The 12,732-nt window shown below is 34.6% G+C and overlaps 1 protein-coding gene across 1 annotated transcript; it reads right to left on the reverse strand.

Annotated features, from left to right (window-relative positions):
• Nucleotides 1-1,575: 1,575 nt before the first annotated feature.
• Nucleotides 1,576-8,118, reverse strand: LOC127788957 (uncharacterized). The gene is made up of 8 exons (XM_052317676.1): nucleotides 7,756-8,118; nucleotides 6,106-7,590; nucleotides 5,884-5,974; nucleotides 5,636-5,793; nucleotides 3,635-3,686; nucleotides 3,131-3,210; nucleotides 2,936-3,029; nucleotides 1,576-2,439 (listed from the first exon to the last, which is right to left on the reverse strand). The coding sequence occupies exons 1-8, from the start codon at nucleotides 7,999-8,001 to the stop codon at nucleotides 1,766-1,768; spliced, it is 2,880 nt and encodes a 959-aa protein (XP_052173636.1). The 5' UTR covers nucleotides 8,002-8,118; the 3' UTR covers nucleotides 1,576-1,765.
• Nucleotides 8,119-12,732: the final 4,614 nt, after the last annotated feature.

The following is a 12,732-nucleotide window of genomic DNA, read 5'->3' on the forward strand; positions in this document are numbered from 1 at the left end:
GGACGCTGCCTTTCTGCATAATTAATAGAGATAACTCTGGTAAGAATTGACAATCTCATCATAGGATGTAGGCACCCCCAGTACAATGGGAAACTGTTCTCTGTCGATGCTCTCTTTCCCTCTATTTGCTTTTACCTGCAAAAAAACAACAAACAACTGTCATGATGAGTGGGTCTCAGAGGAGGAGTACATCAGCACATTGTCGTCAAAGCTCAAGAATCATGATGGCTATGCCTATGTTATATAGATCTCTTTCATTAAGTCTGGGTTGGGGAGTGGGCATTGGGCTCCATGCTTTTGGCATCATCTCGGGATCGCATGATCCTTGCCATCCTACGAACCGTTTCGGGGGTGGCATTCTACCAGGAGACAGATGGTGATAACACATTTGTGCATTCTCCCAGGAGACAGAGGAGTCCATTTAAGGTACGTCAGTAGTATTTGTTGAATAATCACGTCGCCTTAATTTTACTAAATTGAGTTAGTTGCTTAACTGTTAAATCTTCAATCATTTTTGCTCATAGTTATATTATGTCGTGGATTTGATGAATTAGATGTTACGATTACCTATTTACCATCACGGGCCATGCTCTAAGAGTGATTATAGGCTAATTTGACTCTTTTTTTTTTTTTTAATAATGCTTAAGTTGAGTAACGTTTAAGTAGTTGATAGCGTTTAAATTGATAATGTCCTTGGATAGATATATTTTTAAATTGTTAATGAATATTTATGTATTTAGTTTGTAAAAGTTAATAAACTATCAAAATTTGACAAAATAGATATACTACTAAATAATAAGAATAAAATTTTAAAAATATTAATTTTTAATACAAAAAATTAAATATATTAATATAACATACATTAATATTTATAATATATATTATATATATACATATACAGCCAGTGAATGATGGGGGTATGGGTTGAAAACGATGGAGACAATAGGATTGGCAAATGGGGGCGACAATGGTGAGATGAGGTGGCAATGGAGGCAGCGGACGACAAGTCGATCAAGGCGATGGACAACGAGTTGGGGCGATAACGATAGTGACGATTGGGGTGATGGACGATAGACTACGGGCAACGACAATTGCTGAGGCGACGACGAGGGTAATTGCGACAGACATGACAAACTGTGGTTGTTGAAGAGGGTCTGGAGATAAAGGGAATGGTGTTGGATAGGATGAAGATAGAGTTATGGGTTAGAAATAAGAAGAATTTATGAAGGTAAATCGATAAATTAGTTAGTCAACTTAGCTTTTAATCTAACCTCATATAATTTTTTCTAAAAAGTTGTTGGAGTAGTGTTTAAGCTACCTAACTTAAACGTTGTTAAATATATTTAAATATTTTACTCACTTTTCTTAATAATTTATAAGTTATATTTGATATAACTTATAAGCGGTCAAAACCGCTTTATTAAACTAAGCATACATAAGGTTTTAATTTTTTTTAACTTTAGAAATAAATATCAATAAATTACCCCATATCCCATGGAAATTTCGAAAAAATAATTGTAATATAGCATATTACAATTCTGACTTTTTTAACACATATAAACAACTTAATCAAGAAAAGATAAATAAATAAATAAATTACGAGGGAAGCGAAGCAAAGCCAGTCATTTTACAAGCAAAACTGCTTAGACTGGAACTCTCATCCATAAGTAGTATCCTTTCCCGTGCAGAATTTCCACATGATCCGAGAGGTAAGAGGAAAGAATTAATGGAATCAACGAAAGAATGGAGCTTAATTTGATGCCTTTTATGTCAGATCTCTGAAGAGATTCGCCTGCCGGCCGACCTTTACGGGTAACCCAAAATTCTGATAAGCTCTGATCTCGCCGCCAAGCCCCGCCGTCACAATCACCAGCCCCCACGCCGTCGCCTGGACAGCCTGCCCGCTATTGCCGTCGGCCGAGGACCAAGACTGAGACGGCGAATTCGGAGAAGCCGATATGGAAGGCGAGTCGCCGTATCTGATCGACGACGACGAGAGCGAATCTCCGTTTCCGTTTCCGATAGCGGAATCGGCGCGGGAAACTTGAGCAGGGTCATCCTCGGGGCAGGTCGGAGCTCTATCGGAGACGCTTTTCGCCTTGGGGAGAGGCGGGAGAGTCTTCTTGTCGTCTCGGGTGGGAGAGCCGACGGCGGAGGAGGATGGCGGAGGGGGAGGAGTGGAGCGCTTAGACTGGCGCTTGGACTGGCTGATTCCGACGACCGGCGGGGCGCTCTTGATGCTGCCGGGCCAGGGCAATGCCACCGAGACCTCTCGGCAGGGGAAGTGCTCGTGGGCTTGGGTGTTGACCGTGCCGCCTTTCGCTTTTCCTCGTTCTTCGCGCCTCCAAATGTAAACCTGGGAATCCTCGCTCGCCGACACCACGTATCTCCCGTCGGCGCTAAACGACGCCGAAATCTGGCTGCTGGTGTTTCTGAAACCTGCTTTGCCATGAATATTAAAATGAAGAAGAATTAAGTATATTTTTAACAAAGCAGGGACGAATTCATTTGTCAGAGTCTGCAAACTGACGCGTCTTTGTTTCTTTCTTATTCTTTTAGAATCCAAGTAGAAATGTTTCCATCACTATATTAACATTGTTTAAGAATATTATGGTAGTTAACAGTATCGGTATCAGTCACATTTGTATTCATATTCTCTAATATCAACAATTTCTTATTAAAAAAAATATATATCATTTAACTAATTCGACCGACACTAACATTTATCATTATCCTATAAGTAAATATCACGAGAATAATATTACAACAAAATCTTAAAAAGCGTATATTTCAATGAAATTTTCATGATTTGAACAAAGACAATTTTGAAGGGGTCTTAGAAAAAGGAAACTACCACAACTTTAAATAATATATAAAATTTACCCTTTCTGTAGGTTCTAAATTATTATATGTGCGTAGATAAAATACTAAGTACCTTTGAATTTGTGGATGATATCTGACCCATCAAGGATCCGGATCCGAGAGTCAGCGGAAGTAACGAGCACTTCAGAAGCGTTATCCGGACCGAACTGTTTGGGGATACTAAAGAAATGTTAGTCTTCCTATGAACTGGTCTTGAATATTAAAATTAAAAAAAAAAGAAAAAGAAAAAAGAGGGAGAGAAGATTACCTGAAAACCAGTGATTTTTTTAACGTTAGACTTCTTCTTCTGTTGAATGTCAATTTGATTCTTTTGTTCTAAGCTGCAATCTATTTCACCCAGTAAATAATGCCTAGGTCAATTGCATTTCTCTTCAGGGAAAATAACAAAAATGTAATAACAAAATCTTTTCTGGGGAAGGAAGTAGTATTTATATAAAAGGGCATTTCAAATGAATAAAATTGTGAGGAGTGGAGGAGCGTTAACTTTATTTATACACAACAGATATTATTTGAACTTATTGTATTCATATTTTTTTGTTCAGAAATGAGCAAATATTATCTCGTTACTATAGAGGCTTGCACTCAAGCTTATAGTTTTAATATCTTAGAATGAAAATAAAATCATTAAATTAAGTTATCAATTATGAAAATTGTATTAATACTTCATTGACATAAAAGTTTTGGGTTAATACTGAATTCCATGTTTATGGTAGAAGGAAAAGAGAGATAGATCAAATGTAGCAACTCATACCAGCTGTGCTGTACAAGCGGCAACTCCCTTTATGTGAGCCAATCATAGCACCCTTCATGGATGAAGAGCAAGCACAAGGCGTTGGTGAGTATATCAGTAAAATCATATGCATCCAGCAAATTAAAGGACATATGATTGTGTGTTTTTATTTATAAATCGAATATGATTACGTGGTTTGGTTGAGGGAAAATTATTATTTTAATGTCAATAACAATTGTAAGATTATGTTTCTTATATAATTGTGATAATATTTAAGAAAAAAAATTGTTGCGCATGTCAACATAATTAATGACATTATCAAGTCATGTTAGCAATTAACGCAATATTATCATTGAATCATTAATTGAAAGTTAAGCCTCAAGTAAAGACTAGTCAAAGGAGAGAGGACACTGCGGTCAAAAATTATCTAAAAGAATTTAGAATAAGTGAGGAAGATAAGAAAAGATAACTACGATGAATATAATTCAAAACACACTCTAATTTTGATAAATCATGCAGAGAACCATCCAAGATGAATAGGAAACTCAATTACAATCTCAATTAAAGTGGATTCTAAAAGTTAATCAAGATAAATTTTTATACAAGACAATTCCTAATGGTCAGGGAGCTAGCAAATTCATAATTAGACAAGGAAAGCTAAGGGAGTAGCACGTGTCTCTGATCCCTATTAATGCTGTATGTTCTCTTGTCTCGAGACATAAATTAAGTGATCATATGAGTAATTTATCAATATCAATTCAGTAAGTTACGAGTTCGATATTCGTCTTATGTGCAAGGGTCAAAAACTCAACTTACAATTTATTTTTCTTAACGTAATTGAAAATACAAGTATCAAAAGCTAATAAACACAATTATCTTAAAATAACAATTATAAGTTTTTGCAAGTGTAATCCACCATAACCTAAAATTTCACTTAAGTAGCATGTGTCTCTGATCCCTACTAATGCTGTATGTTCCCTTGTCTCAAGACATAAATCAAGTGATCATGTGAGTAATTTATCAGTATCAATTCAGTAAGTTACGAGTTCGATATTCGTCTTGTGTGTAAGGGTCAAAAACTCAACTTATAATTTATCTTTCTTAACGTAATTGAAAATACAAGTATCAAAGACTAATAAACACGATTATCCTAAAATAACAATTATAAGTTTTTGCAAGTATAATCCACCGTAACCTAAAATTTCACTTGCCAAAGGGGAGCCAACTTATAACAAGGAGAGCAGGTGGGACAAATCATCATCCTCACGCAAAAGGTTCAAAAACACCCTAAGTGGGGGATCAGAGGTACAATCACCTACATTCTTATTATCGCTTTCAAGCATATATTCAACCTTCCTGTAACTTAAGCATAAAAGTGACAATCCCAATAATCTTCACTATTTTTGTCCAACACATACACTCAAGTCCACATCATGCGTAAGTCTTATAAATTTAACTAATGACCGAATCTTAGCATCATTAGATTGAAATTGTTGGCTAATTAAGTACTGATAAATTTAAAATATAGTTAAGAAGAGAATTTGAAGTGTAACTATAAAAAAAAGATAGAATTATAAATATAATTATTCATTATAAATTAACAATAAAAATAGAAGGCGATACCTGCTTAAGATAAGATATATAAAATACAATTAAGATACCTTATAAAAAAATATAAGACTAATAGACACATATAACATGTAATGATATGAGTTTGTAGCAAAGAGTATGCAAAAAAACCCAAAAAAGTGCATAACTTATAAACATGGCCAGCGAAACCTTTATGGTCATTCCTGTATTAATCAAACACATTTTTATTGTATTTCTATTCCCTCCACTCGTTCCAACATATCGTCATGGAAAAAAATTGTCAGAATTTATAGACTCAACAAAAATGATTAAGAGAATTAAAATTTTACAGTGGACTGACTTGCCTTACCTCTCTACCTAATAAAAGTAAAGCTCGTAGTGATGTTATCACAGGAAGAGCAATTTTACAAAGAGTGAGAGTAAGAACAGTACCTGGCCATCTGGGGTATAACAAGCAGCAGTAACCATCTCATGAAGGTCAGTGTAGTCCACGAGCTGCCGATCTGGTACGCTCCATATTCGAACCTTGGAATCAAGCGAGCCACTGATGAAATAGTTATCATCTGCTGGATTGAACTGTATACAAGTTACTGTGAAAAAAGCATACATATCAGAGATTAATCACATTAATTTGCTTAGATTAACGAGAATTCTTAGTTCCCCGCAATTATATGGTGTACCATAATCATTGTGTGCAAACAGCTTCAGACAGCTCTTGGTTTCCATATCCCATAGCCTCACTGTCTTGTCCATTGAAGCTGATAGCAGTAGCTGCAAACCAATAAAACCTTTTATATGATTGCATCTCAAGAATTAATGAGAAGATTGGTGTTTGGGGTTCACAGTAATGTCAATTTCTTGGAAGTTCAATCCAGAAGAAGATTTTCAGGGTTTTTTCTGACCTGTGATTTTGACCAGGAGAGGTCCAAAACATCATCCAGGTGACCGTTGAAAGAGCACACTGGTTTTTCCGACAGCGAGAACACAGTTTCCGGCACCTGAACATAGTCAGGAATTTGATTCCCCTTCTTTTTCTTCGATGATTTACCCATTTTCTTCTTCTCCGACGGCATTGACGAAAGCTCTGGAATCGGAGGCCTGTCCTTCCTCTTCTCCGACGGCATTGGCGAAACATCTCCGACAGGGGGCGACAAATTTCCGGCCGAGGGATGAACCGGAGTTGAAGCGCCGGAATTCAAGTCCTCCGGCGACCTCGATGACATAACATCGCACTCCTGCACTTCCCAGACATGAATCACGCGATCTTCTCCGGCGCTGGCCAAGAACCGGGCGTCCGGACTGAATCGGATCGTCCAGATTGAGCCCTCGTGGGCCTGGATTTCTTGACACAAATGCAGAGCCGTGAATTCCTTCATCGATTTTCCCTGCTGCCGAACCTTAATCCATTTCGAAGCCGGGCTCTTGTTCGCCTTCGGATCTTCGGCCGGCGGAATCTCTCTTTCCTTATCCGCAATCAATCCGCTCATGGAATTGGCCACGCCTTTGATGTTCTTCAACAGGGCGGATCCTCTCCTCTTGCTGTATCTGAAACTCTTACTGAGATATGAATTCGCGTTAACTTTCCTTCCGTCCTCGAGGCTTCTCGAAATATTCGCTCGTTGCATCAGCTCCTTGACGACCGGCGAATAACCGACTGATTTCTCGAACTCCTCCATGGTGAGCTGCTTACCGGTCTGGACGTCGCTCAGCCGGTTCCACATTCCTTCGTTGTTGTACTCTTTGACGATGAATTCCTTGCCGGAGTCCAAATCTTTGATCAGAAAGAAGGCGGCGAACTGACCGGTCGAGAATGCTGATGGCAGCGTGTCGACATTAGACATTGAAGATCCGTCTCTGTGACGTTTCGGCGTTGCTCTGACTGTATTGGCGTAATGACTAATTCCGGCTTGTGTTGATGAAAGCATTGATGAGGTTCTCGTTAAGCGCTGCTTCGATACGTTGCCAATGAGCTCTTCTTTCCGCTTCCTGGTGTTTGCGGAGACTGATTCGAGGTCACCGTCGGATCTCGATCGGACGAGCAGCAGCTCGGACTCCGGCTCCGGCGCTGGCTCGGGCTGCGGCTGCGGCTCCGGCTCCGGCTTAGGCTCTTCGGACGACGAGGATTCAGCGGCTGTCGCGGAGGGGTTCGGAGTTTCATTACGCCGATCGTCGGTGAATTTCTTGGAAATTGCCGTCGGAATGAAATTGGCACTGGCGCTGAGAAGGTTCCTGTTGCTCGTCAGCCCCATCCCCTGGAGCAGCTTCCGCCGCCGATCCTTGATCGATCCCGGCTCCGCCATCCACATGTCGTAGTCGCCGAATATGGAGGATGCCGGCGGCCTGAACTGGAAATCTTTCGCCGGCACCGGCACCGCCACTGGCGCCGCCTGTAGATGATAATCCAAATCAATTAACATTATTTCTCGTTTAAATTGTTAATATTCAGTAGAATTGTCTCAGTTTTTCTGGTACAGTTACTGTAATAAGAATTTGGAGAATGCTTGATGTACAAGTAGCATGCTCTTTCTTTTTATCGTATATTTTGTTCCTACCGACATCGTCGAAGCGAAAGACATCCGACTATCGTCGAACTCGTCGTCGTCTGAGCCGGAAGAGGCCAAATCCTGAGGAACGGCGGTGGACATTCTTTCGTAGGTTTCAAAGAAGCGGTCATCATCGTCGTCGTCGGCGAGGCCTTCCCAGTTCATGGTCATGGTCTTCCTGCGCTCCATCGTGGGGCCTTTTCTCTGATCCTCGTCGACGGAGGAGGGAGTAGCCTTTTGCTGGGATTGGTCCATCGCTGAACATCGGTGAACAGAGAGATCTCTCTCAGTAGATTGTAGATCAAATCGGAACCGAATTTTGAAATGGAAACGGAGAGAGAGGGAGAGAGAGAGAGAGAGATGATGGATGGGGGAAAGAGAGAGAGGGCGGAATGTAAGAGAGAAAAACGAGGGAGATGGCCGTTACGGGTTTGCTTTGTTTGGGCGACAAATGAAACGGTCAATTACTTCCCCTCACGTCCCTACACGTTCCCAGATCTTAAGTTTCAATTTCAATTAAATAAAATAAAAACACTCAGTCACGTCTTTGTATAATAAAAAATAATTCCACATTCCTTCCTTATCTTAAGAAATCTGTTGCGTCCGTTGAAAAAAACAAAAAAACTCCACTATGACTCAAAAATAAAATATGTAAAATTTTACGTGATTAAATTCTTATAGTATTATTTATTTTATATAGAGGTGTGAATTGAATATTCTGTTTTATGTGCGTATAGATTGTGATCGTATCTCGATTTACCTAAGAAACAAATTGGGAGAAGTTCGCCAGTACTCAAGACTAGTCGGGCAAATCTCGAAATTAGGGTTATTAAAAAAAATAAAAAAATAATAATAATAATAAATAATCACTAAAATAAGAAAAAGCAAACAAACGAAGAGGATAAAGCAAACAACCATACAAAGAACCTAAATTGTTATTAATCATGATTTTTACAATATATTTATTTTTTTATATTAACAATTTTAACAATAATAAATAGAAAAGTGTAATTATAATAATAAAATCACGATAGATCATTGTCATTTTTCTAAATATGAAGAATATCTTTATTTTTTTACTAAACTATATTATATTATTTTATTTTATTTAGTAATTAGTCATTTTAAATTACTAATTACTATATTTTATTGTAATTTATGTCTAGCCTCACTTTTTGAATTTGAAATGTTTTAATAATTATATTTAGACCCTACAAATTTTTTTACTCCTTTTTTGTACATGCACATGACAATGAAATTTCTATAAAAATCATAAATTGAATTACCAGCATAAATTGTACCGGACGTATGAGATATTGCCCAATTTAGATGTTAAATAAAATAGGTACTTTTTATATCAAAGCCAATACTTAAATATCAAGCAAAATAGATATTCATATATGAAGAAGCTTAAAACAACTCTTAACTATACGAATTTGGGGTTCGTGATCCTTATTTTGATTAGCATCTCAAATAATTGGCACGTGATAAAATTTCATTAATTTTCATTGCACAATCAGTATATAGGTTTTTTTTATTTGTCACCTCGCTCATCACCAATTCTGTCGGGTACTTGATAAAAAATTTTAAATGTGATCGCATTATAAAAAATTTCAAACATTAGTGAATAAATTATAAAATATTAAAATTTAATGACCAAAATAGAAAATACATCAAAATTTTGTGATGTTTATTGTGATTTAAGGCCCCACAAGTTCCCAACCTCTAAAATTAATTTTAGGGGATGTTTGGTATAGGAGAAATTTTAAAATTGCTAGAAATGTTAGGTTATGAATCTATATTCCCATGTTTTGTATAATTTTTTTTATAAAAAGAATTCTGAGAAATAAGATTCTCGAAAATGATTTTTAAACAACTTTTCCACAAAAAGATTTTCATGGGGAATTAGGAATCCAAGTTTCCCATAGACTTAGAAATATTTTTAATAAAGTAAAAAACTAAAACACCCTTTATCCTTTTATAACCTCATACAAACATATTATATATATTTATATTAAATATATTATATATATATGTATATATATTTATATATTATATATTAAATATAAAAATATATATTATAATATATTTATATTATTTATTATAAAATATTATATATATTAAAGTAGATATTCATACAAATATATATTATGTATATATATTATATATATATACACATGCATATATATACATAATGCGTAAAAAAATTATATTTGTTTGACTTTTTAAAGATGTCGTGGGTCTTAATATTTTATATAGTAAAAGAAATTTATTATTCTTAAATAAAAAATATTAAATAAGGGTAATTTTGAAAAAAACCATAAATTCTCAAAAATGTTACATTTAAACCAAATATAGAAATATAAGATTCTCAGAAAAAAATACTCAACATTCCCGAGAATGTTTAAACCTAATCAAACATAGAATTGCATAAATCCTGGAAATCAAAGATTTCCAAGAGCATTCCCAAAAATTATGAATCCTAGAAATTTAAAAACTTCTCTCGTACCAAACTATCCCTTAAAGTATTTCCTTGCACCTTAATAGTTTGGAAAATTGCACCTAATCCCAAAAACTTTTGACAATTATATTAGGGAAATTCTATTCACAGTTATGATTTTTGCTCTTCACAGCCACTTTTCAATATACCTAAAAAAGTCTTGAATAAAAATTCAATTTTACCCTTCATTTTATTTAATGCTCAACTACCCAAATTACACAATTACCTACTATAGCATTTTTTTCTCAATAGCCAAACTCTATAATTTATTTATTATTATTTTATGCTCGCCATTGCAAAGTTATTTTCTCCTCGTCATAACAAAGAGGTTACTCATTTATATTGTTTCACGTCCACCATTACTCAATTAGTTTTGCTCAATAGTTAGCCATAGATTACTATAGTTAAATGTTGACGATGATATGGGCAGAGTTTGACAAGGAAGATAACTATTCAAAAAAAACACCACAAATCATTCTACGGATAAGTAAATGAGTTTTGAGAATTATAATAATATATGTATGTATGTATTACTGTATGTTGTAAAAGGTCAAGAAGTTGGATTTGAAAAACTCCAGGATTCCCGAACCCTAGGATTCAGGGAAGTTGGGCTTCCCCAAATCCTAGGGTTCGGGAAAAATTAGGGAAAGTCTTTCCCAAACCCTAGGATTCGTGGAATTTGGACTTCTCCGAACCCTAGGGTTTCGGGAAGCCCAGGGAAGTGTCAAGTTTATAAATATTTTTTATTTTAATTTGTGAATAATTGGATAAAAAATAAAATATAAAAAAAAAATAAAGATGTAAAATCATCACTATAAGAAAAATTAAAATATAAAAAAAATCATTATTATCAATTTTCCCATATATTAAATAAAATTTATGAAAAAATTACATAAAATATAAAATATAAAAAAAGAATAAAGATGTGTTCCCGAACCTGTGAGTTCGGGGAACTATGGATTTCTCGAATCCACGAGTTCGGGAAATCCATACTTAGATTAAAAAAAATCAAGTATAAAAAAATATGTATTTGTTTTTTTAATTAAATTATTCAAGTGCAATACTTAGATAAAAAAAATTAAGTATAAAAAAACATGTTAATCAACACTATTTAATTAAAAATTAGGTTTATCGAATACCTGCATAAAAAATTAAAGATATAAGATTCGAGGAACTATGGATTTTTTGACTATCGTACTAAAACTTTCGAACTTAAAACAGTTGCAAAATCGAAAATCCAAATTCATTACCTGAAAGTTTCAGTGAGACAAAGTAATTCTGACGACAAACAAACAACAGGCGATGGAGCAGAGAAGGTGATGACGAGTAGAGAAGGCGATCTATGGGTTGTGGCTGTGCGCGAGATATGAGATATGTGGGAGAGGGTAATTTTGAAATATAAGTAGTTGCAAAAAGTAATAAAAATAATTGCTAAGAGTAATTATAATTTTTTTTTACTTATGACTATGAAGAGCAAAAACTGGGTTACAAATAGAATTTTTCATTATATTATTACCCCAGTTTTTGCAATTACCTTAACACCCTCCATGTAGGAATCCAAATTATCAAAACACTCTTCATCTCTTATTTTTCAAAATTTTTTTAAAAACCCTAGGCATTACAATTTACATATTCTATATTGAGATTTTATTTTGGTCTAATAATTTTTCTTAAAATATCATTAATTCAAGAGAGACCTCGAAGAAAATAAGCATGTGTTTGACAAAAATTTACTATTAAAATGAAATGAAATGAATTATAATAGATGAAAATATTCTCTTTTTAATAAATAAGTATCTTTTCTATTCAATCTCCTTCAAAATAGATAGAAGCAAAATTGCTTATTCCGAAAAAAATTCATTTTCATTCCATTACTAAAAGGCCTCTCAAAACAAAGAGGGTACATTTTTATCTTTTATTATTTCGTATAAATTCACTATTTTCGGCGACTCCAACATTGGCGAGCATGCATGTATAATCTTCAAAATTTGAGATTTTTTAATAATTACATTTTCACTTCAAAGTTTTTCAAAATTTCTTTTTTAGCACATAACATAATCTAGATCAATCTATAATGAAGTATAAATTTCAAATGAATAGTATTTGTGCATACACTCAAGTTAAATTAAAATAATAATAAAATAAGAATACATATCTAAATAATCGAATATAAATATAAAACTCTAAAAAATAAATTTGTTATCTTTACGATTCACTCATCACCTTCTTTTGTAGATCATCTATCATATTTACATGTATATGTATATATAAACTTACATTTTATATAAGAAAATATATTTGAGGTTAAGGTATATGTTTCAAAAGCATTTTTACATAAGATACTTGGAGGAATAACTAATTTTAACAAAATGATAGTATCAAAATATCACAAATTACACATGTGCATGAATTTTTCGAAAATAACAACCGACACATGCAAGACCATTTTCCGCACTTTAGCATTATGTATTTTCATGTCAATTATG

This window comes from Diospyros lotus, chromosome 13, assembly GCF_014633365.1.
Source record: "Diospyros lotus cultivar Yz01 chromosome 13, ASM1463336v1, whole genome shotgun sequence".
Taxonomy (NCBI): Eukaryota; Viridiplantae; Streptophyta; class Magnoliopsida; order Ericales; family Ebenaceae; genus Diospyros; species Diospyros lotus.

Coding starts and splice junctions, on each gene's coding strand:
- LOC127788957 (XM_052317676.1), bottom strand. CDS start 8,001: ATGGACCAATCCCAGCAAAAGGCTACTCCCTCCTCCGTCGACGAGGAT. Junction 3,687..5,635: donor GTTATACCCCAGATGGCCAG/GTACTGTTCTTA, acceptor TCATCCATGAAG/GGTGCTATGATTGGCTCACA. Junction 2,440..2,935: donor TATCATCCACAAATTCAAAG/GTACTTAGTATT, acceptor ATGGCAAAGCAG/GTTTCAGAAACACCAGCAGC.